The sequence below is a fragment of the Plecotus auritus genome (genome assembly GCF_963455305.1).
Source record: "Plecotus auritus genome assembly, chromosome: 5".
NCBI classification, from domain to species: domain Eukaryota; kingdom Metazoa; phylum Chordata; class Mammalia; order Chiroptera; family Vespertilionidae; genus Plecotus; species Plecotus auritus.
In genome coordinates, this window is record NC_137776.1 from 46164729 (window position 1) to 46191319 (window position 26591).

General features: G+C 36.9%; 1 protein-coding gene across 3 annotated transcripts in view; it reads left to right on the top strand.

Annotated features, from left to right (window-relative positions):
* Positions 1-26591, top strand: part of CHN1 (chimerin 1) — a 162486-nt gene that overhangs the window by 37267 nt on the left and 98628 nt on the right. For all 3 annotated transcript variants that reach the window (XM_080669888.1, XM_080669889.1, XM_080669887.1), the window contains 3 exons: positions 4549-4604; positions 6492-6523; positions 9463-9576. Coding sequence is in view for 1 of the 3 variants with exons in the window: in XM_080669887.1 (XP_080526013.1) it covers positions 4549-4604; positions 6492-6523; positions 9463-9576 (202 nt within the window). In the remaining 2 variants the exon portion in view is untranslated. The remainder of the gene's footprint in view (positions 1-4548; positions 4605-6491; positions 6524-9462; positions 9577-26591) is intronic.

Below are 26591 nucleotides of genomic sequence, written 5' to 3' on the forward strand. Positions count from 1 at the left end.
AAACAGGTTCCTCATTCCAGACCCAGAGATATAATTGATACCTTTGTGATGTTCTGCCAATATAAGCCAGATGTGGCAAGCTGTTCGGGGCTGCGAGATTTGGAGTGCTGAATTGCTCCCTCGTATGCCACCGGCTTTTAATAAATGACTCCATAATTCGACTTATTGAGGCATCCTTTGTAAGATGGGGGTACACTACAACAAAACCTTTCCTTTAAATATAGATTATTAACATCTTGTAGATGTTGAGTTATTCTAACTTTTGATATTGGTATGTTTCTGAAATTTGCTAACTGAAGGAGCAGCAATTCAGTTTCTTGTTGGTCTTATATTCCCAGAACAATGGAGAGTTTTATTTTAATAGGTTGTTACTTTGGGCTAATTATAGTAAGCAAAATATGAACAATTTCTGAAATATTGCCATACATGCATTTTCCCCCACCCCTGCTGGTGCCTTTGGTTTCTGGAGAGTGTAGAATGTATAAAAATGACTAACGTTCTTTAATCTCCTAAAGATTTTGTCTCATAATATCATTGGCAGAAGCCTATTTAAAATTATTTTCTGCATATTTTGGTTTTCAATTTATCTTTGTTTCCTTGCTCTAACTTGTGCCTTACACATTTTTTTATGTAAGAGCATTTATGTAGCCTCAGACTGTTATTGAATCATGGTGGTGATTCTGTTCCCCCTAAAGAATATTGATTACTATATGTAGTATATGCAGTGTGTATTTTTTTTTCTATTTTCATATGTCCTACTGTAGCTACCATTTGTCTTTAAAAATGGCATATGTCTTTTTTGGGGGGTGAGAATACTGCTACTGAATTTTACAGTTTCTTTTAGTGACTTCAATGCCTGGGCTTCCCCTCCATCATTTTAATAGTAGAAACAGGGAGGAAATTATTAGAGTAGACTTTATATCCTGGCCATCAAATGAAAAAACTTCATTCCACTTCAAGGAAATGTTTTGATTAAACTGTTAAAACCAAGTGGAAAAGCCCATTTTAAAAATAGGTCAGACCTATATATATATATATATCTTGGTTAGAGTTGATAATTGACAATAAATTCTGTGACATTATTCGGCACTGACAAACCATAATGCATTCGTCATTTTCTCTGTAATTTGAATTAAATTTTTGTAATTAAAAAAATTCTCAAAATGTTAATAAAATCTAAATGGATTGAGATTTTTAAAAAATGAGTTATATCAGTCAGTGTTAGGAGGGAAATGCAAAACAGAAACTATTCAAAGTGTTCTGGTTGTTAACTTCTAGTCTGTATTACATTTGTAAAACCAAAGGGGACAGTTAAATCTTAATGTCAGAAGTTGCAACTTGTTAAGGTGTTTTTGTTTGTTTTTTTTCACTTTCTGTCTCTAGCACAATGGGATTTGGATGGCTTTTCACAGTGAGATTCTATAAGAAACATTTTCACTGTGATTTTGTAAGAAACTTATTTTACCTTTGCCTCTGTTCCGCTTCCCAGTGTGGTTTAGTTAAGCTTATGAAAATGTAATTTTAAAGCCTTACAAATACAAACCAATGGGAAAATAGAATTAGCAAGAAGTCTAAGTTGAGGATTCTCTTCAAATAAATACAATTTTATTGCTTATTGATAGGTATTGCTTGAATTAAACCAGGGACCTAACATGCAAAAGATGGGGCAAGCGAGCCAAGTGGGGACTGTGAGAAATTAGAGCATGAATGGCCTGTCTGTAGGGAGAAGCCCATAGTTAGTGTTCCTTTACTGTGGTCATTCACCTAAGACTCTAAAAGAGAAGCTGGAATTCTCTTTTGCTTTATTGTTGGAGTTAAAGCTCTTAATTTTCAAATGTTAAAAATAAAATTAAACCAAATGCATGTGAGCTGATTTTGACTTCAAGTTACCAACTTGTGATCTTGGAACTTGATTAAAAATGTATTGCCTCTAGGTATTGAGAAATTCACTAATAAGTATTTAAGCATTGAAGTTCTAAGGTGATTGAAAAATGTTACGTACCTTAATCATATATCTCCTCAATAATTTAGCTATTAATTTTTGGTGAATCAGTTAATGATTATACAATTTAAATTTCAGCTGATTCCAGTTTAAATTACCCCAAAATTTTAAATTTAAAAGGGCCTGAATTAGTTTTTATATGTACAGTTTTTAAGTGATTCTTTTGATATGTGTTTCCTGAATTCATGTTATATTCAGTCATACAGTATCCAAATAAATGACATAATTATTTAAAATGAGTCTTAAGGATAGACTAACCATAGGTAGCAAATAAGGAGGCATTTGTCTAAAACTTGCTTTTCTCCATGAATGGAACTATACCCTTTAAAATTAATAAAAATGAAGGTTGAAATTCCAATGTGGCAATATTGTCACTCCTTTTTTTAATACTGGCTTATGTTAATATTTGGTTACTGAATAGGGAAATATTACCAGTGATAGCCAGATACTACAATATTTGTTCGTTGAATTAAAATCAATGCTTTACTTTGTCCTTCTTGACTACCATTCAAGTATCATAATTGAGTTTCCATAGGTGGCAGTACTTTCCAAAGCATTTTTTTTTTTTTTACAAAGGAAAACAACTGATCTTTTGAGAATTACTGATCAAAACAGAACTGTGAACTGAATTTTCACATGTAAGAGTTATAGTTACCAATATGGAGGAATGGGCCTGAAGAGTCCTCCCTCTTTGGCCAATCATGTTTTGGCTTCTTCAGGACGATGGCGTTACAAATAACTGGGTGATACGCATGTACACTTCCATCAGGGCCACATAGATTTGGCTTCAGTGCTTTTTCTTCCCTTCCCCACCTCAGAATTCCTCCCTTCATATCATCTTTTTAACCCATAAAAATTTATTCACAGGAGTATTTTTGAAAAAGGAACTCACCCAGTAAAATATGGGCATCTAAAACTGTTTTAACGTGCTGTCTTTCTTAGGGATTTTTGCAACCAGGAAGAAAAGGCACAAGAATACATTTCTATGAGTAGAATTTCAGTCATTACTAATGAGGAAGGGCTTTGTTTATGTTTTGGTTTTTAAACAGTAAAGCTGTATCTTCTCTGTGCCTTTTCAGTGATGGCATTACCGTGGTCTGTTTGGGTGATGAACTCAAGATGCATTCTGGTGATCAAATAGTACTCCAGAGAAGTTTTGGTATTACTGTCAGTTACCTACATACAATCATAACTAATCTTTGTTGAGTGTTTACTTTGTGCCAAGGACTGTTTTGTCAACATATAGTAACTTATTTAATCCTTTCAGTATTTTATGAAGTAGAAACTATTTTTATCCCCTTACTACAAATGAAGAAAACTGAAGCACAGTATGCAGTGTTAGTGGCAGAGCCCAGTGTTCAGACAACCCCCAGATGGTCTGGTCCAGGAGTTCACATTCTTAGACACAATGTTGTATCGCCTTTACATAGCAGTACAGGACAGTGGTATGTGTCTGTTCTCAGTATATATATTGTATGTAATAGACACACACATACATACATATAGTCTAATTATATGTGCGTGTATATGTAGTTTAATTGTATATATTTATGTATGTTTTTGTATATGAATCAATTCAATCAGAGGTGAAGCCTATATAATGACATGTAATTAAAATCTGAGCCTTTATTATCTGACAATACCAGCTGTCTGGGTAGTGTAATGTTATGGTGACAAAATCTGTATGTATTTAAATACAATATTAACTTAATTTCAATTGAATGTGATTATATATGTTGAAATTGAAAATAAATTCTTTCCAAGCGATAAATTTAAACATACATAAACACACTTTTTCTAATAACGACACATTCTATTCATTCTTTTTTTTTATTTCAAAAAAAAAAAGCCAAAGACAGTCTAGAAGATCATGGTATTGGTATAACTTTCACTGATCCATTTTTAAATACTCTAAAAATTATCCTCTCTTTGGCAAGTTATTTCAGTGCCCGATTTATTTATTTATTTATTTATTTGCTTCATTTGCCCAAATTGAGTAAGTGGCAGTAATGTTGGCTCAGAAGTTTTGTTTAAAGGAAGATTATAAAAATAAATAAATAAATAAATTTTAAAAGACATGGGAGATTATCTTTGAAGATAGAGGTTTGCATATAAATAGGGGAGAAAAACGGCATATCTAGCCTTTAAATTCTAATTTTAGTTTCAAGTTTGACATTTAATAATGTACTTAAAAATACATAACCATTATTGGTTTGTATCAGAGAAAAGCTTTAAGTAATGCAGCCACACGCATACAAAAAAAAGAAAAAATGGGGGAAAATAAATGACTCAGATTATGGAGAACAGAGCCAGATATCCAGTACTGATTTTTTACAAGGCAGAAAGACAACTTTGTGTTTTCTATTTGTGTTTGTTCCTGAGCTTTCACTAAATTTGGTTAGGTTTACTTTCTTTGCTTTGTTCATAAAGAGTAGGACTGTACCACAGTTTACTTGTGAACATAAAAAAGCAGACAGTTTGTGATTCCTAATATATTCAGAAGTTCTACATAAGAGAAATGACATCTTTTACTTTCTTTCTTGTAGTGTATCAGCTGCAACAGGAAGCCCCCCATCCCAGAAGAATTACTTGTACTAATGAGGTGGGTGTAATGAAAATGTTACAATGAAATGTTTTTCACTTATTTGTTTCCCAAACTTTGACCTTCTTCATTGGCTTGGTTATTTGTGGGATTAACCATTTACAGTAGTTGACACCTTAACATTGCAACTTGAATGCATTTTTCTTAACATTTTTTTTACTTGAAATAATTGTCACTGTTTAAAGGATGGTAACACATTATAGAATATGACAGACAGTATAGTTTTAAGTGATGCTAATCTTCTTTTTTGTACATACATTCTTCCATTTTTTGTTTTATTTTTTGCTTTTAAAACTAAGTTTGAAGGAATTATGGAAGTATTATTAAGTTTTCCATTAAAAAGATGTAAGTCATGATGTAAAAAATAAGCAAAGACATAGTTCACAAAAAATAGGACATATGAAAACTTATAGGAAAAGATGTTCAATTTCATTAATAATAGAAATGCAAATTAAAATACATAGACCATTGTTACCTTTCAGAGTAGCAGAAGTTCAAAAGCTTAGAGTATACTTGGTTAGTAAGCCTGTGAGGACATAGACACTTATATATTGCTAATGGGAATGTGCCATGCTAGAATTCTATGAGAATTTTATAATGTCTAACAAAATACACTTCACTAACCTTTGACCCACTAGTCCAAGTTATAGGGATTTACCCTGATGAATTATCTATACAAATATGGAATAACATATGCTAAAGTTTTTAGTGTAGGACTGTTTGTAGTAGAGTATTAGGAAAAAAACCTAAATGTCTATAAGGAAGATTTCTATGAGATGATATGGAATGATATAAAATGTATATACAGTATAGTAAGTATGGTCCCTTTTTAGTAATAAAGAAAAGAAAATAACTCTGCCTGTGTGGTTCAATGGTTGTGCATTGACCTATGAACCAGGAGGTCATGGTTCAATTCCCAGTCAGAATATATGCCTGGGTTGCAGGCTTGATCACCAGTGGGGTGTGCAGGAGGCAGCCAATCAATGATTCTCTCTCATCACTGATGTTTCTATTTCTCCCTCTCTCTTCCTCTCTGAAATCAATAAAAAAAAAAAGAAAAGAAAGTAAGAAAAAATAAAGATTATTTTTGTAAAAGAGAAATACAGAAAGGATTAGCCAGAGATTGGTAAAATGTTTGTCCATAAGGAGTGGGTGAGGAGCAGTGTTGAGGGTGTACGGATGGGAGTGAGACTTCTCTGAGGACATGTTTTTATATAGTTGTGACTTTTGAATTATGCAAATGTTTCACATATTCAAACAACAGATTTAAATAAAAATGATAAAATGATCAGAACTGAACATAAATGAACCTACCCTTCCAGATAGGACAATGCTTCACTCAAAATATTTCTTAAGGCAAATACTCTTTCAGTCTATCCCAGTACAAATTCCTTAGAAACTTTTCTGCTGGGCCTTTCTTTATATCATAGCCCACACACACTGCCATGAAAGGATAGGGGAGATTAACTGGAGAGGTTATGCCCCCAGTGGGAGAACAAAGGGGCAAGATTATGTTGAGATGTTAACAGAAGGGGGAATGTGGAGTAACCAGGAAGGAAAGTCACAATCTCTTCTGACAAATTGTGGCATTAAGGTCTTAGGTGTTTTATTTTACTTTTTGGATAAAGTGATGTAAATATTTTTTCAGATTTGTAAAGTCCTAGAAATGAAAAGATAATTTAGTTGAACTCTTTTTACATACGAAGTGTTTTATAGATAAGGAACAGGTCTTGAGAGGCAGTTAGTCTGCTGGTAGAACTGGAACTCCAGACTCTGATTTTTCTTTTTCTTAATATTTGCTTTAATTTGTCACATACACAAAATCTTGAGTAATGTTTTGAACATTTACATTAGCACAAATATCTTTCTTTTTTATTTTTCCAATAGGTAGAAAACAGACCAAAGTATTATGGAAGAGAGTAAGTATGGATTATCAGAAAACATTTTATAGATTGGAATATGTAAGAGAGACAGTTAAATGGGTGCTTTTAGTAAAAATGAAAGAGGTATTCAAGTTTGGATGACTGAAATTATTTTTCTGATTATAAATGTAATTATTCTAATTGGTGAAAACACAGAAAATAAAGACAAGTATAGAGAAGAAAGTAACATGGGGAAATGTATGCAAGAATGTTAAAATAAAGCCATGTAAGTAAATAAATAGTTCTAGATGTATATGAGGGAAACATTTATATTTGTGTGTACAGGTATATATTAAGCATATAAATATATACACACACGTGTGTGTTGGGATATGGGTTATTTAGTCTGTATTTATACTTTTTTATTTTTTTATTTTCTTCTAAAATTTCTATAAGTAAATATATGCCACCTAGAAATAACTATTAGCAGTTTGAAGTTTTACCTTCTAAAGATCTGTTTTTCTAATTGATTTTACAAAATGGAGATATGCTTATAATTTTTGTAGCCTGATTTTTTTCATTTAATATTAATAATGAACATTTTTTCTATTTCATGAAAAATGTTATAAATTTAAAATCCTTATTTTTTCTAAATATTGAAAAAAGGAAATATAGCCCTTTGCGGAAAAGAATAAAAATCACCTATTATCTCATCATTCCCCAAATAAATCATTTGTTTTTTAAGACTTAATATCATATCAAATAATGTATATGGCAAGTATTTGAAAATTATTTAAAATTCTATTTAAGTTTTCAAGACTCTTGTGAATAGAACATAGGCACTTATGAGTTTGGGGAGCCACTGGTGTTCTTTATGGTTGTACCATAATTTAGTTATTTCTCTGTTTTTGGCATTTAGATTGCATATAAGTTATGCAATCATATGTTGCATAATGATGTTTCTGTCAGTGATGGATCACATATACAACAGTGGTACACCATGTACAACCTATATGTGTAGTAGGCTATACCATCTAGGTTAGTGTCAGGCACTCTATGATGAAATCACCTAAAATGTGTTTTTCAGAACGTATCTCTGTCGTTTAGTGGTACATGACTATATTATTAATGGTAACACCACAAGAAGCATCTTAGCGCATACAGCTTTTTATGGGGTGGAAATTTTGGGTCAAGTGTTATGAATATTTTTAAGGGGTTGTTAATCCTCACCTGAGGATATTTTTTCCATTGTTTTTTTCAGAGAGTGGAAGGGAAGGAGGGTGGGGGAAAGAGAGAGAGAGAAACATCTATGTGGGAGAGCCACATCAACTGGTTGCCTCCCACAGGTGCCCCCACTGGGGCCAGGGAGGGAACCCACAACCCAGGTACATGCCATTGATCAGGAATCAAACCCGAAACCCTCTGGTGTGGAGGCTAACGCTCTAACCACTGCCCCTCACTGGCCAGGACAGTTTTAAGATTTTTAAAATACCATTGTCAAGTTTTGTTACAAATTTTGTATTCTTGATGTCATTCTTCTTTATTATTATTATTTTTTAAATATATTTTTTTATTGATTTCAGAGAGAGGAAGGGAGAGGTAGAGATAGAAATATCAATGATGAGAGAGAATCATTGATCACTGCCTCCTGCACGTCCCTTACTAGGGATTGGGCCTGCAGCCCTGGCATGTGCCCTGACAGGGAATCGAACCTGGTTCCTGGGTTGACCTTCAACCACTGAGGCATACTGGCCAGGCGAATGGTATTCTTCTTTAAATTCAGGTTTTTTAAACAAATAGATATTAAATTTTACTGATATTATTAATTGATGACAGATAAACTTAAAATAAACATATCCATATGCTAATCTAAAGGTAGGGATAGGTTACTATCTTCTTGCTCCAGCAGAGTCAGGGTGGACCTGGTTCCGAAAGATTGAGGAATTTGTGAAGATCAGAAATTCCAAGCCATTGCTAAACCTAGCTGTTTTAATTGTCATGATTTGGACATACCTATCATGGACTGTTTCAAGACTTAAATTGAGACTGATAATTTCCATGAGAAAAATCTCTAAAAAGTTGCCGCTTGCACCTAATAAGATTTCTAAATTATTAAGGCGCCATTTCAGAGCCTTTAAAATACATTATTCCAAATTATTCCAAATTCAAGAAACTGTTGTTTTGTTTTACCAGTAAAAGCTGCAAAGTTTTGGTACAGCAATAACTCAGTTCTATTATTTTGAGTTACTAAAAGGACATAATGTATGTTCTTTGTAATTTGTAAATCCCATACAAATGTAAGGTGATTTTATATTTTTAATATTAATCATCAGTCACCATTGGCATATTTTTCTTTTTCAGTATTTTAGCTCTGAGTGTTATAGATGAATCTACTGTGTTTGTGTAGAGAGTGTGTTTATTCTTCTTCCCCCTTTTTTCTCTGTTAATCAAAAATAGATTTTAGCAGGGAATGAAAGCAAGTATTACAGTTCATTGCTTTTGGCTTGAGAACCAGTGATGCATATTATGCACATTATTGGACAATCATGCCAATTAAGGGCAACACAGGGTCCTGGAAAATTGCCAACATAGACTCTGAGCCAAAATTTTGAGAAATGTTATTAGTATGAAGAAAGGAAATGGGACACATTTCTGTATATTTTTCATGTCCATGTGGTCAGACTGGCTGCATAAGAAGGGCATGTTTTCTCGAGAGGTAGTTGGTCTTCCTTTGGATGGATGTGGATTTTGGTTTTGTAATTGTTAAATGGATTGGGTAGCGGCCTTGGTGCTGTTTGATCACCACAGAGAAGCTGGCCAGGGGCCAGGCCCAGGGAAACACAAGCATAGTTAAACTCTGTTGAGTTTATAATCCCCTTTGAGTATATGGCAGTACTTGATCTCGAAAACAACAGGGAAAGGTGGGGATTTTGTTTCGTCTTGTTTCATTGAGAAAGTGGAAGACATGCAGTTTCTGAATTAACTTTGTTTCTCAGGTTCCATGGCAGGATCTCCCGGGAAGCCGCCGACCAGCTCCTGAGTGTGGCTGAGGGGAGCTACCTCATTCGGGAGAGCCAGCGCCAGCCAGGAACCTACACTTTGGCTTTAAGGTTGGTCGAGGACCTGTAATTATAACTATGCTTCATTTAAAACCCTCTTAATAGGGGGCTTTAAATTTTAAAAGCATCCAGCACGTAATTGAATTGGTTCTTGTTTTCTTGGGACCTAATTACCATTTTAATAGCTTTGAGGCCCTTAAAAAATTCCTCATGAATGGTAGCACTCACTAATTAAGAATTGAAGAACTTTTAAAGCATTTTTATTGTAGCTGCTTTCTTGCATTTCATTGTGGGTTCTCTCCCATCTGTCCTGCTGTGTCAGCTCCATCTATTCTCGAATGAGAAAAGGAACTAAGAGAAAAGATCTTTGTAACTCATAAAATTAAAGCCAGTGTCATTTCTCTTAGGTTGAAGCAGTTTTTCTTGGGAGCTCTTGGCTCTTTCCTATCAGCTGAACTTTTTCAGCATTTTGTCTGTCCTTAGCTTATAGTACTGTGCCCAGAAACAAATATTTCCATTAACCCTGCAATACATACCAGAAATATAATAGCATGCTTATCCTTGGGTTTACCTCATGCCAGGCCTCTAACCTCATTTCATCTTCACAACTCTAGGATTTATGGATTGTTACCTTCTCCACTTTACATATAAGGAAACAGAGGAACTAGAGGCTGAGTAACTTGGCCAGGGTCATACACTTAATAATTCATATAGCTGCTATTTGAAACCTGTTAATTTAGTCTGCATTGCTGCCTCTCCAAAGGCTTGGAATAATTATCCATTGTCTTTGTCCATTCATCATTTATTCATCCATTCTCCGGAAAAGCCTTAAAAATAGAAACTTTCTGCCCTGGCTCAGTGGTTGGAGCATTGGCCCGAGCACCAAAGGGTGATAGGTTTGATTCCCAGTCAAGGGAACATACCTGGATGGAGGGTTCGCTGCCCCACCCCACCAGGGTGTGTGCAGGAAGCAACTGATCTATGTGTCTCTCACATCAATGTTTCTCTCTATCTTCCTCCTCTTCCCTCCTTTACTCCCTCCCTTCCAGTCTTTCTGAAAAGCAATGGAAAAAAAATCCTCTGGTGAGGATTAAAAATAAAAAATAAAGAAACTTTCTAAGAAAGAGGTCAAAGAAATGAAGTTTCTTTCTATGGCCACAAAGAGAGAATAGAAAGGTTATGTTATTGCTCAGGACTCTAATATGACATTCTAATTTAGTCACTTATGCCTGTGTGAGTGATCAGGGACTGCTCTTATTCCCACCCATCAGATTTAATATTAATCTTTCTGACAAAAAGAATGATATAATTCAGTATTATTTCATACTGAATGCCGAATTAATTGCATACTTGGAAAACAGAACTTGTTATAGGACTTCATGGAAATTTGCTTTTGATGACAAATGATAAAGTATAAGTCCCCATTAATTATTTAATTATATTGTTTTTTGGGGTTTAAATTATGGCATACAGGGGGAAAAACCTGGGCTGGGAATTCAAAAACCTATTTGTTTTGCCACTGAATGAACTAGAAGACCACAGAACTCCTTAAAGTCAGTTTCTTCATCTTTCTGCTCCTAACATTTTATAATTTTAGGATTCTACAACATCACATTTCTAAAAAGTCTGGTCATCTGAGTGTGTGAGGTAAATAAGCCTTGATGTAAAGGTTAGTGGATCTGAATAAGGAAGAAGGAGGTACAGTGAGAGCAGACATATAAATCTCCCCTTTGTTGCCGTCTTCTTACCTGCCCCCGAGATCACATAGTAAGTTACAAAACTGGAATTTGAACTCAGTTTTGCCTCATTGCAAAGTTTCCATATCTTCCATTATGCTGTATTGCCTCTCAGAACGTGCTGTCAGTTTTCACTTAATGACACCAGCAGACACTGTAGGGCCAAGGATTTAGTTTGGAGAAAAGTAGCACCCAAACCTTCCAAGCTCTTCCTCATTTCCTCCCCCTCACTCGCTCATGCTACATATGCCTATGTTATCTAATAGTGAGGAGGACTTTTTCTTCTTGCTCATCTCACACAACCAAACCAACAATTTTTTATTTCTTGAGGTTCTTTTTCCCCCCTTAAAGTTCCCTCTCCTTTTCAACTGCAAGCCCCTTCCTGGACTAGTTCAATAACGCCTAAGAAATCTTCCTGTATCCAGTCTTGTCCCTCTAATGCAGTGGTCGGCAAACTCATTAGTCAACAGAGCCAAATATCAACAGTACAACGATTGAAATGTCTTTTGAGAGCCAAATTTTTTAAACTTAAACTTCTTCTAACGCCACTTCTTCAAAATAGACTCACCCAGGCCGTGGTATTTTGTGGAAGAGCCACACTCAAGGGACCAAAGAGCCGCATGTGGCTCGCGAGCCGCATTTTGCCGACCACTGCTCTAATGTATCTTCCATAGTATTGTAAATGCCAATCAATCTTAAAATCTGATGCAGTGATCAGCAAGGTTGTAGTGTTGGGTAGGGCAAAAGGTTTCAAAGATTACACCTCCCCCCATCACTGACATCTCTCCCATACTTGTGCAGGCCTAACCTTAACCCTTCATTGATGATCTTTGTGATCATGTGAGGTATTACTCAGGGGCGTACGTGTTATGTATGTGCTGTCACATCACCAGTTTTCTGCAGTGAGAAAAGAGATCTCATTCCATAGCTGGAAGGTATTCTGCAGTTGAATTTTACTTGCCTCTTCACCATCTTCTCCCATATTCCCTCTCAGCCTGAATTTCAGGCCAGGCCTTGTCTGGCTTTTTTGCCTTTGCCCATGTTGACCCCTTGGTTCAGGAAATATGACTGTTGCTCAGTGAAAGGAAGTATACAGACAGACATTTACATGGTTGCAGTGTGTAATTGAAGATGCTAGGCCAGGCATCAGATAATAGTACCTTATGAAGAATGAGATGTTTGTTTCAAAGTGACTTTGGGATTTTCTGTATGTTTTTGACAACATTTGGATTAGCTATAGTTTAATGAGATATGGCAAATACAGTTATGTGTAAGCTTAAGATAATTTAAGAAGTTTGATTGAAAACATTTTTAATCATTTTCATAGTTTTAAAACTAATTCTTTAAAAATATTTTGTCATGTAATTTTTCTCACTAAGAAGAAAATATTACGTTCACTGTTGTGCATGTGGAGTGACAAATGAAAAGGGATAGGACTAGTGCATGTTTTCTGTGATCTTTTATTAAATGTTAAGTAAATACCAAAGAATAACTTATAAGAAACATAAAAATTATTAAGTATCATTATTATAACTGTTATGTGGCCAGCATGTATTTTAAGAAGCAGCCATTGCCTTTGGAGTCTCCTGTGTACTGTGTATTTCTCCCCTATTCCCCCTACTTCTTCCTGTTACTTGCATTGCAGCCTTAGCCGATGATCAGTCCCTGGCCTTCTTTATAAATTTGTAACGTATGTTTGTATCCCCACACAATACATTGTTTTGATTTGCTTGTTTTGGACTTAAAATAAATGGAACATGTAGAATGTATTCTTCATTCTTTTTTCACTCAACATTATGTTCCTGAGATATATCTTTACTGTAGAACATGGCTATAGTTTATTTATTTTCACTGCTGTATAATAATCCCTTGAGCCCTAACTGGTTTGGCTCAGTGAATAGAGCATCGGCCTGCAGACTGAAGGGTCCCAGGTTCGATTCCGGTCAAGGGCATGTACCTTGGTTGCGGGCACATCCCCAGTAGGGAGTGTGCAAGAGGCAGCAGAACCTATGTTTCTCTCTCATTGATGTTTCTAACTCTCTATCCCTCTCCTTTCCTCTCTGTAAAAAATGAATAAAATATATTAAAAAATAATCCATTGAATAATTATACTATAATTTTAGTTGCTTGACCTTATTGTGTATATTTAACCTTGTTGAGCTTTAGTTTCCTGTTTGTAAAATGAAACCTTTAAGATTCTTTAATTAGCAGCATCCCACTTTCAAGAATCAAATTATCTTATCAATTGAGAAGCCTTCAACTCCAAGTGTTATCTGATACTCAAAAGCAAACTCTTCCTGCTCAAATAATACATTATTTAAGGTAATATTTCACATAATGAGAAATTCAGAAATGCAAAAGCATGGATGGTCAGTATCCCAGCGATGTTATGGAGGACTTGTGATCTTTCCATTTCTGGCCATTCACAGCATCAGCTCCTGTCTAAGGCTGATTTTCCTTGTGGTCAGAGGTGGCTGCAGGGGCAGTCAGAGTTGTGTGCTTCCTTCTATATGCTCCTTACAAGGGAGCATACTGCTGTTCTCTCGTGCAGTATGCATCCTTCCCTTCAGGTTGATCGAGCCAGCGTTGGTTTCCCTTTTCCAACCTGGACCAATGGGCCAATAACAACCTGCAGGGAAATGCATGTACTGATTGTTTGTCCAACCAATATTGCAGGGTCCTGGACCTGGGATATGGAGTCAGCTTCTACTGGAAGATAAGGCTTTGAGAGGAGGTCTGGATGAATACATTCTGGTTTTCTTTTCTTGTTTTAAAAGAAGAAAGAAGGTTGGAGTGTGTGTGTGGAGCGGGGGCGTTGGGGTGGAGAATGTGAACAGTTATACTATATAGCATAGTAGGTATTCATTAAAGTAATTTCCATGTTAGACAATGAGGATCAATCCATGGTATAATTCTTCAAATATTTTAGTCTGATCAACTTTTTATTAAAGTAGCATATCTAGTTTTGTAAATAATAAGAAAATGTGGTATGAGTTCCACAGAAAGTCAGGTACATGAAGCCAGGCACCAAAGTTTTATAAATTCTCTGACTTAAAATAATTTAATATTTTAGAGATGACATGGAAAGTCTAATTATGTTAATATTTTTAGCACAGTGAAATAAATCCATTTTAGTATTGACTAATATATTCCTTAAAATATTTATCTCTGGTATGTCACTGACATGTGTCAAGGCCTTTCATAGAAATCAGGGTCTTGATCTTCATTATTAAATTGGGAAATTAACATAATCTCCCAGATAACTGCATCATCAAAAATAGCATTTATTGAGCTTCTGTATTCTGCCAGGGACTGACTATCCAGATGGGTCAAGGAAGAAGGCCTTTAAACTACTTCTTAAAAGTAGAGTAGAAGTTTGCCAGATAGAAGGATAAGATGTGATGAAAATTAGCATTTTGGGAAGAAGAATCAGCCAAGGCTGGAATATATAGAACAGCATAGAACATTTGGTGCATGGCAGGTTGCTGGGGTTTGGGAATACAGGAAGTGTGCCAGGAAAGCCTGGTATTTCATGCTTAAGAATTTGGACTTTATCTGTGGGACATGGGAGTCAATGAAAACTTTTTTAGATGAGAGTGATGATTACATTTATAATTTAGAACGATCATTGTAGGAGCAATAAGAATGAATGGAGCCCTGCCACTGTTTTTTTTTAATTCCTTTATTGATTAAGGTATTACATATGTGTCTTTATTCCCCCTGCCAGTGTTGTTAAGTGGTTAGAGCATCAGCCCATGCACTGAAGGGTTATGGGTTTGATTACTGGTCAAGGGCACATACCTGGGTTGCAGGTTTGATCCCTACGCCCAGTTGGGGTGCATGCTGGAGGCAACCAATGGATATTTCTTTCTCACATCAATGTGAGAATGAATGGAGAGAGTGGTGGGAACTAAGTTGTACCAGAATTACTTAGATAATTAATTTAGTAAGCAGTTTTTCTTTGGCTATGTAGAACTGATCTTTCAAAGGGTTTCTAGATATCGTATAGATTTTAAACGGTTCACTTTGAGGAGAAATGTTAGCTTCAAATTTGGCAATTTCTGTTGAGTCTGATTCATTTTACCTACTCTAAATTGGGAGAACAAGATGACAAGTGCAGGAGTCAGTACTCCCAAATCCTGTATCTGGATATTCCAGGACAGAACTGGACATAGTCCAGGGCAGGGGTCGGCAAACTCATTAGTCAACAGAGCGGCAAACCGCGGCTCGCGAGCCGCAGTTTGCCGACCACTGATCCAGGGAATGCTTTAACCACGGTGCTTGCACTCTCCTTGGTTTTAGGATGGCCAACCATCACAAGAATTATTTGGAAAAAATTTAGATAATGGAGAACAAATAAGAATTTAAAAACTGAAAAAGCATAGTGTAACTCTGTGTTTGGACATATTTATTATATTTTCTGTTAAAAATATATTTATTTGTTAAATTCTAAAATATACATAGCCTAAGTTAATCTGAAAAATAAAATTCATTATAGAGGTCATTATGTATATTATTGTACTACTTACATAAAATTAGTTATCTATTGGGTATACTAGGTATATGTAAGTAGAGAGATGTCTAAAAGAATGATCACCAAAATGTTCATAGTGTTCATCTCTGAATGATGAATTTAAAGGTGATTTTTATTTCTTTGTAGCTTTCTGAGTGCCTGATTTGTGTGTTTCTTTACAATGCATGTATAGAATTATTACAGTCGACCAAAGAAAATCAATAGGGCTATCTTCATTTTGAGAAGTATTCAAGACACTAACTACACTCTTTAAGCAAAGTGGAAGATAAAACTTCCTATATCTGTGAAGATCTGACTCTAAGCGGAATGTATTAACTATTTAAATAATTGTTCAGAATCGAAGAATTGGTCAGCCTTAGGGGCTATAGAGAAGGCAGTCATATGTTGATATAACTATACTGCATTTCCCAAAATCATTTGATCATGATACCCTCTTTTCATGGAATCCCTCTGTGGAACACACTTTGTGAAATATTCCATTAAACATTTGATATGCACAGTTCCTCTTTCTCTGGACTTCATGCACCAAGCAGCCTTCTAATTAAAGGCTTTCCATGTGGTCTACACGGAGAGAAAACTTAAAATATATATAGGTAGCGTATTAGGGGCTTTTGAGTTATTTCTCATTTTCAAGTTAACAAATTAGAATTAAATGCTGCAGTTGAGGGAGAAAAGAAGGGGAACAAATCTACCAGGTTTCTCTATTTGGTAAGTTAAGAGAGACATCCTGCTGGCCAGTGTGCCTCAGTGGTTGAATGTTCATCCATGCACCAGGAGGTCAGTTTGATTCCCGGTCAGGCACATGCCCGGGTTTTGGCATCCCCACCAATTAATGATTCTCTTTTGTCAATGTTTCTATCTCTCTCGCCCTCTCTGAAATCAATAAAAGAAAAAGAGACATCCTTCCCATTTTTTTCCACACCTCTTTTTGATAAATAAGCCCCAAAGACTTCCTACTAAAGTGTTAAATTGATAGATAAAATTTAAGGGCTTATTGCCTCATTGATTTTTTTTCTTTCTTATTTCTGATTTTATTTTCCTGAACCAGAAAAGATTTACTTCCTATTTAGAGTGTTCTGAAACATCCACCTATGGCACCCAAGCACCATTTTTATGTATTAAAAATTGCAGGCTTGGCTTTGCATGCTATGAACACTTACCTCTTTTTTAAAAAGAAAAACCTTTTTATTTTTATTTAGTTATAAATAACATGCCAATTTACCCATTTAAAGTGTACAATTCAGTGGTTTTTAGAGCATTCAGAAAGTTATGCAACAAAATCCATTTTAGAACATTTAATCACCCTAGAAAGAAACTCCATACCCACTTTCAGTCACTTCCTATTTCTCCCAACCCTCCCAGCCTCAGGGAACCATTAGCCTACTTCTGTCTCTATAGAGTTATGCATCCTGGCTATTTCATACAAATGGAATCATATATATATGTTCTTTTGTGACTGCCTTCTTTCCCTTAGTATGTTTTTAAGTTTCAATCGTGTAGCTGAATGTATCACTACTTCACTCCTTTTTATTAACGAATATTTAAATAATGTTCCAATGTTTGCCTGTATGCCTATTTTGTTTATTCATTAGTTTATGGACATTTGGATTGTTTCCACTTTTTGGCTATTATGAATAATGTTGCTATTATGAATAATGCTACTCACAAGTTTTTGTGTGGACATACGTTTTTATTTCCCTTGTATATATACTTAGGAGTGAAAATGCTGGATCACATTGCAACTTTGTTTGATATTTTGAGGAAATGCCAAATTTTTTTCCAAAGCATTTTTACCATTTTATAGTCCCACCAGCATTACAGTATATGATGGTTCCAGTTTCTCCTCCTCACCAGCCCTTACTATGTCTTTGATTTCAACAGTGCATGTGACATCCTAGTGGATGTGAAGTGGTATCTCATTGTGATTTTGAATTGCACCTTACTCTTGAATGGTACTTCATTTTTCAAATGTTTATGCTCAATATCATTTTTATATACTGCTATCTATTCAGACTTCAGTTTCATCTCAAAAAGTATGCATACAGAGCAATGGATTTAAAGCAACAGTAGATGAATAAAAAAAGTTGATTTTTTTATTTTTTTGCATTTTAAAGGCACAGCATAAGGCAAATTCCAATGAGCATTTCATTTAGGGTGGAGTTGAGTTTCAAGTACATTTGGGGGCTAATCAATAGGAACTTTGATCTGAGAGAGTTAACCGACTCTGTGGTTATCTACCTACTTTGCAAAGGGAATCTGGAATCTGACTTACAGACCTACTTGAGGGTACAGTAGAAAATATACCAGGTTCTCTTTACAGGTCCTGTTACTTGGTAACAAGATACAGCCCTAGAATGCATCGATAATGTGCCTCCTTCCCTGTGAATGATTTGTTACACCCAAATATTTTTTAATGGATTTAACCATTTTACAAATATAATAATAGTTAACATTTCCTGAACATTTACTGTATCAGGCACTATGGTAAATACTTTATGTGAATTATCTTTCAGTATTTTCCAATACTTTTTCATAATTGACATCCATTGAAAATTATATATAAGGAGGTAAATGCATGAGGCTGATTAAGGCCAAGTATGACTGGCTGAAGGACTTCAGCATCTAACATTCCCGACCTCTGTAAAGGCTGGACAGGTTTGATATCTTGTAATCTGTGTCCTCTATTTGTGGCATCTAGGTTGGAAAACTCAGTTTTAGCTGTAAAAGAAGCTTATGTTATATAGACTACACTTTCTGCGTTTTACAGATAAGACCAAGAATTAACTTGCTTAAGAGCAAAGAGCTAAGATATGGAGACTATAAGTTATTAAAATGAAAAACATCCTAAATCATAATAAAACTAGAGACTGGTGCACGAATTTGTGCACAGGTGGCGTCCCTCGGGGTGGCCTGCGGAGATGGGCCCCAGGTCATACCCCCAGCCTCCCAGCCCCGCAGCCCCGCAGCCCCGCCTTGGCCTAGCACTGCCCCCTCACCTGCTCCAACATCCTGCCTGTGGGGCGATTTATCAGGGCCAGGCCTCTCGCCGCCGCCGCAGCTGTTGCCGTCTGTGGAGCGATTGGGCCCCCGCTTGCGCCCGCCTTGACCTGGCGCCACCCGCTCACCTGCTCCACCATTCCACTGTGGTCCTGCTCTTGTCGGGGCCATTGGGGCCCGGCAGTGCCAGCACCGCGTTGCCTGCCATGTTCCGCGCCGCCCCCTGGTGGTCAGCGCACATCATAGCCAGTGGTCGAACGACCGCCCGAGGGGACAGTTTGTATATTAGGCTTTTATTATATAGGATATGCAGTACTTTACATAAGGAATGTGAGATAAGAGTAAACTCAGCTTTTAAATCAATGAGTTTTTAATGATTTTAACATTACTAACACATAACCATTTTTATAAAATACATACACCTTTGTTTAAGGTCTTTAAGGATGAGGTTTACTCAACTAATTCTCAAGGGATAACTTTTCACCACTACCCCCAAAAAGAGAAAAAGCCAAATTAGGTATATATACTGTTCAATTATTTAGCCTAAAATTCCATTATAAAATCATTTGGTGATCATTTGTACTTATAAAAATAATTTTGTAGTGAGTTTGGGTGACACTTCAAATAAAAACAGCAATGATAATTTATGAAAATAATAGCATATTTACATCCATGTAATTTATTACCTCTCTGATTATGAAATCACATGGATATGTTAAAAAATTTCAAGTAAGCCGAAACCGGTTTGGCTCAGTGGATAGAGCGTCAGCCTGCGGACTGAAGGGTCCCGGGTTCGATTCCGGTCAAGGGCATGTACCTTGGTTGCGGGCACATCCCCAGTGGGGAGTGTGCAGGAGGCAGCTGATCGGTGTTTCTCTCTCATCGATGTTTCTAGCTCTCTATCCCTCTCCCTTCCTCTCTGTAAAATATCAATAAAATATATTTTAAAAAAAAAATTCAAGTAAGAGAACCATATATAATAAATTATATTACTTTCCCAATACATACTCCTAGTTCCACTTTCTAGAGATAATGCCATTTATAATTATTTGATTGTCCTTCCAGATATTGGTCATATATAAAATATACATATATTTTAATGGCATGTATGTCTATTGCATTTTATTTTAGGTGATAATTGCTAGAGGTTGGCTAACCATAACAGCAAAGATAATCTCTAGTATTTGCAGGAGTTCACCCTATTGTCTGCCTGACTATATAGTTATGTAATAAACTGCTAATGCCCGACAGAAGCCATCAGTACTTTATTTAGCTTTAACTGATGGTTGGTAGTTTAAGAACATGTTGAGCTGCATCCTGTGAGTTTAGCTTCCATTCCTATGATGGGGGTTGATGATTGGTGATAGAATATGCAACAAGATGATAAAATGGGGCTTCTCTGTGATATAAGTGCAATTGTGATTTAATTTATTGTGGCTTAGAGTTTAGAATGCTGGTATGATTCGATTAATTGAGGGAATTCCTGTGAGAATGTTATATTTACTCTTTACTGCTCTGAAATATTAGAATGAAGAAACTATTGCTGCTGTATTAGAAAATAATAAAATGCATTGAAATTTAAACGATGTAAATTTGCTAATGATTGGAAAAAAACCAACAATTTTTAATTGAATCTGAGAATATTTGGTTGACTTTTAAAGTGAACTCAGCCAGAGTTCCTGGGTAGTCAGTGAATTACAGTGTATTGTTAAAGGGGCTTTCACATTTTTACAGTGTGAACATTGGATGAAAGCTTTTCCACGTTTAGGAAGAAGGATCAAAAGTAACTGGGGAAGGATTATGCTGCTGGTAGGCGTTGACGTGTAATGTACTTGGTGTTCTTTGATCTGATAGCTCATGATAGGTTTAGTTGGTTACCATGGTTTCGTTTCATTTCCTGCAAACCTTCTGTTGTGCTATTTGGAGTAAGTGGAAAATAATGTTCTGTAGAATAATTTTTGAAAAAGGGTTTCTGCTTCTCTTAGTTAAGATTATGAATTACTTTTGGGAAATTTTCTGGATATAAAAGTATGTGAATAACACATGTGTTGACAATTGAATTTAGTAGTCCTGCAATATCAGGATTGTTATTGATAAAAAGGATAGCATAATTTACTTTAAAATGTAATACCATGTCATCAGTGCCATAAGCTTTTTAAAAATATTAGTATAATTCAGTTTATATGAAGGATCCTTAGGTCAAGTATGCTTTAATAAAACAAACTGTCGAAAGTAATTGATATATCACAGTAGGGAGTGGATAGTTTAATATAAGGCACTCCTTACTTGAATAAAATAGGTGTGTTTCTGAAAATGGTTGCAAGTTGAAATGTAAATGCGCAAGAGTTCATAGCTGTTTTAAAAGATTATTTAGTTTTTCCTAACATATATACAACACAGAAAACATTTAATGTAAAAAGTTGAAGGAAAAGAAAAAAAATCACCTATAATCCTACTACCTAGAGACAACAAGCACTGTAAGAATTATAGTGAACTCTCATACTTTCCTGGGTTAAAGAGATGGTTCCATACCAAGTGTCCTTCCTATGGTATACTTTTTAAATTAGCTATATATCATGAATATTTTCCATGTAGGTAAATATGTGGAAAGTTTGCTATTTGAATTAATTCTTCGTAAGGTCAAGTTTTACATTGCAATTTTTTAAAAACTCTGGTTTTCACTTACTATATTTACTTATTTAAATTTAGGCCCATCATAAACTTTTGTTTTTTACTAAAATGTACAATATAGAAACTGTAAAATGCAGAAATGTAGGAAAAGAAATATATGACTGGTCTCATTGGCCACAAAGTAAATAATATTTTGGCAACAAGGTTTTATTGTGGTTTCTTTTTTTTTTTTTAATCTTAGAGGAATGGGGGGCGGGGGAGAGAGAGAGGGAAACATTGATATAAGAGAGAAACATCAATTAGTTGCCTCCTGTACATGTCCTGACCGGGGATGGAACCTGCAACCTGGGTATGTGGCCTAAGCCCACCTCCTTTTGGTGTATGGGGCGATGGTCCAACTAACTGAGCCACGCCAGCCAGGGCTTGTTACTTTGTTTACACACACACACACACACACACACACACACACACACGTATATACACACACATATACACACACACACATATACATACATACATACATACCCACTGAGTGGTCAGATTTTTATGATCTCTGAACGCATAATAATCCGGCCACTCGGTGTATATCCTATATAATACAAGGCTAATATGCAAATTGTCCCCTTGACCAGGAGTTCGACCAGCAGGCAGGCCGGCCAACTACCCATGTCCCCTTCCCCTGGCCAGGCTGGCCGGACCCCACCCGTGCATGAATTCATGCACTGGGCCTCGTGTGTGTGTGTGTGTGTGTGTGTGTGTGTGTGTGTGTGTGTGTGTGTACATACACACACACACATATACATACATACCCACTGAGTGGCCAGATTTTTATGCGTTCAGAGATCATAATAATCTGGCCAGTCAGTGTGTGTGTGTGTGTATTCTTGGCCACAATCAAGTGTAGTAAAAAAAATTATAGTGATACTCTTCTGGGTGCTGGGGATACAAGGATGAATAAACAGTCAAGATCCCTGGCCATATGGAGTTTATCAGGGAGTGAGAAGATTAGACTTTAATGAGACTGTTCCATATATAGAGTTAAAACTGAGACAAGTGCTATGGAGGGAAAAGGACAGGAAGTATGACTGTATAAAGGAAAATCTGATCTAAATTCAAGCAGTTTACTAAGATGGATTTCTGTCAGATTTTGTCTTATTTAGAGGTAGGTCCTTCATTTTGGGGAATACTGTAAGCTGCTGTTTTTCCCCGTCACCCCTATTGCCACACACCTCTTTTTCTTGCTAGTCTCCGAAGACAATGAATTGTGGTCAGTTCAGAGGAGCCTGTTCTCTCTAGTTTGTCAGAGCTCTTGTTGTTTAGCAAGCTCTCAGTTCCATTGTAATTTCTTTTTGTGTATGTGTTTTTTTATCAAGTTATGTTTGTTTCCACAATAAAAGGACATATATCTGTAGTTCATCTGGCCACTAGACAGGTGATGAAACCTTTTAAGGAATACTTTCATCCCATGCAGCTGAACTTTGAAGTATTTTAATTTTCCTCCCAATAGAGCTAACATATCTTAAAAATGTCTGGATAAATACATTTATGTTTGTATATCTCTTTTATACACCACATCTACAAAACACATGGACACAGATTTCTTTCTTTGAAGATAATTTTGTCATAATTCTAGGGCAAATATCAGTCTTTTGTCATTTATGCTATCAGCTATTCAAGGATAGGCTTCTGTCTTGTCAAAGTACAGAGCATTAGTGCATTTTCCCTCAGAGTATAATGTGCAAAATAATAAATATGCAATAAGTATACAAATTGATTAAGATATTGCTTATTTGGGGAAAAATATCTTTTTATTCTTTAAGTTTTACTGCTCTGTACTTTACTGCTCTGGATTTTATAAACTGGAACACCCATTTGAATAAGAAAGAGCATGGGGTTCCAAACAATTATACAGCTTTTTCTAGTTAGATTTTGCCAGAACACACAGATTTCAGAATTTTGGAACACACCAATTTTAGATTTACCAGAATACAGCAATAGAAAATGGGAAAAGAAATTTCTCTTTTTTTTTTGCTTCCCCCCTCCCTCCCCTATTTTTCAGATTTATTTATAAGCTATTTTACTAAAGCATATACACATATATATACTAGAGGCCCGGTGCATGAAAATTCATGCACTGGAGGGAGGCGTCCCTCAGCCCAGCCTGCTCCCTCTCACAGTCCGGGAGCCCTCAGGGGCGGGAGGCAACCCGGCGATCAGGGGAAGGCGATGCCCCCATCACACCTCTGCGGCTGCCACTGCTGGCAATGCAAGCCTTGGCCGGCCCTGGTTACCTGAGCCTCGGGTGGCCCTGGTCGGCTGGGCAGCCACCATCTTAGGCTTGCCTGCACCTCGGGCCGGCCCTGGGCAGCTGGGGGGCTGAGGGCAGGTCCGGTCTCACTGTGCACCTGCCCCCCCCCCCCGCCCCCAGTTGGGCTGAAAGGACTGTGGGACTCTGGCGACAGGCACAAGGAGCGGCTGCCACCAACCCCCTCCCCCCGGCGGGGCTGAAAGGACTGGGGGATTCCAGCGGAGGCTGAGGGGACTGGGCACCACCATCTTTGTGATGGCGTGATGGTCAATTTGCATATCCCCTCTTTATTAGATAGGATATATTGTGTATATATATATATACATATATATATATGTATATATATATACACACATATATATGATTTGAATATCAATATAACATAAAGTATAATTTATACCATTTTAAGCATTAATATCAACAACCATTATTCATATGGTTGATATTTAACTGAAGTTTAACTAATTGAGTCTGACTTTTAAACAATAAATGTGATGAATTTTGAAGATGTGAAGAAAAGAGATTTGTGGTTTTCTCTTTTACAAACTTAACCTTTGTTATATTGAATACATAGAGAGGATAATCAGTTATGCAGCAGTATCCAATTCTGTTTACGGAATAGAAACCAGGCTCTTTATCAAGAGTATGTTTTTTTTCTTATTAATTTTAGATTTGGCCTTTGTGACTTTTCATTTTTCAGCTGATATGAGTAAAAAATGTTGAAGCCAAAAATAATTGAAGTCTTTATAAATGTCATGTAAGCATTCATAATGTGGCTTTAGAGTCCAGTATAGGTGTTGTTTTCAGTGCATTGGTGAAGCCTTTTATTTTCCCTTTCACCAGACACTGTCTCTATCGGGATTCAATCACATTCATGTCTGTCCTGCAACTAAAAATATTAGCAATCTTCAGTTCTCCTCAGTCAATAAAAATAATTTCTATTAGTTGAGCTGAGGGGAAAATGGAAAGTTTCACATATATTCTATATAATAAAAGGCTAATATGCAAATAGACCGAACTGCAGAATAACCAAACACCCGGTCACTATGACATGCGCTGACCACCAGGGGGCATGCGCAGAACATGGTGGAAGTCGGCTGCAGCGGGATGGTGGAGCAGGTGAGCGCGGGGCATCAGACCAAGGCAGGGCGCCGGTCACTGTCATCGGGGCGAACCTCTGGTGGTTACTGAAAATTCTTTGCTCCCGTGCGCCGCAGTCCTGCTTGGTGCTCGCACCCGCTGCTGGCGCCCGGCACCCGTCCCAATCACTTGGCGCCGTCAGCGGGTGAGAGCAGTGGCTTCCAGCCCCGATCGCCCCTGAGGGCTTCTCCACCCCCCCTTGCTCCTGAGGGGGGATTGGGGCAGTAGCCGCCGCTCGCACCCACTGACGGCGCCGGGCCCAATCGCTCCGTGCCATCAGCGGGTGTGAGCGGGGCTGGTATCTTCAGCGTGAGGGAGTGGCAGCAGCAGGAGCTGGGCTGCAGGCAAACGGGGCTGGGGGCCGTGGCGGGAGGGGCCGGGCGGGGGCGCAGAGGATGGGCCAAGACCCACCCCTGTGCCCACCGCAGCCTTGCGGCCCACAGTTACTTTCAAGGTACACAAATTTGTGCACTAGGCCCCTAGTATGTGGATAATTATAGTAGAATTTTTCAAATTTCTGAAACCTGCCACGGATAGAGAGGTTTTTTTCAAATTGTACATATTATGAATGATTACTTCCATTGTCTTATCCAGAGATGTACTGGTATTTGGATTTGCTAAGGAAAGGGTAGTCATGTACATAAGTCACTTTTCCCATGCTGCTTTCAAGATTCTTTCTTTGACTTTTGACAGTTTGATTATGTGTTTCGGTATGGACCTCTTTCGGTTCACCCTGGTTGAAGTTCTTTGAGCTTATTGAATTTGGGTGTCAGTTTCTTTCCTCTGATTTGGGATGTTTTCAGCCATTGTTTCTGCAGATAAGCTTTCTGTTCCTTCCTCTCATCTGCTACCATAAGCCCTTAGGAGTTTCACTTTCCTTCCTTCATTCTTCTTTTTGTGGCTCTGTCTCAATAATTTGAAATGCCCTTTTTTCAATTTTGTTGAGTCTTCTGCTTGGTCAGGTCTGATGTTGAATATTTTTAATTGCTGTATTAATGAGCTTTAAATTTTGTTCTATCATTTCTATCTCTTTGTTGATCCTTTTGTTCATGCATCATTTTCCTGATTTCATTTAGTTGTCTGTTTGTGCTCTGTTTCAGATAATTGAAATCCTTTAAGAAATTATTTTGAATTCTTTGTCAGGTCATTAATAGATCTGTTCCTCTGGGGTTGGTTTCCGGAGATTTATTTTTGTTCCAGAGATTGGGCCATGTTTCCCTGGTTCTTTGTGATTTTATTTTATTTTATTGCTGAGTTTTATGCATTTTTAAAAACAGCCAGTTCTCCAAGTTTTTATAGGCTGACTTCATATAGAGGAAAACCTTCACTAATTAGCCCAGGTAAACATTTTGGGGGCCAAGTAAACATTTTGGGGGGTGTTATGTGATTTCTCTGGGCTTGTGTGTATGTGATTTACCCATTAGAGAGGCTGCCAGTTTGTCCTAATCTCTTATACCATCTGGTGTCTGTGATACTGCAGGTTACTTTTTACTCCCCTTGTTCTCAGTAGCCCCCAAGCATCCAAAGTATGCCAGCTCCCTGTAAGCTCCCCAGATCAAGCAAGACAGATCCCAGTCCCCTGGCTTTCTGCAAAGCTGGGCACATGTCCCACTCTTCTCCCTCCCTCATGAGGGAGAAGTAACAAGTTGTGCACCTTCTCCTGATTAATAAATCCGATTGCACCAAATCAAGCCAACGTTTTTCTGGGGCACCACAGGCT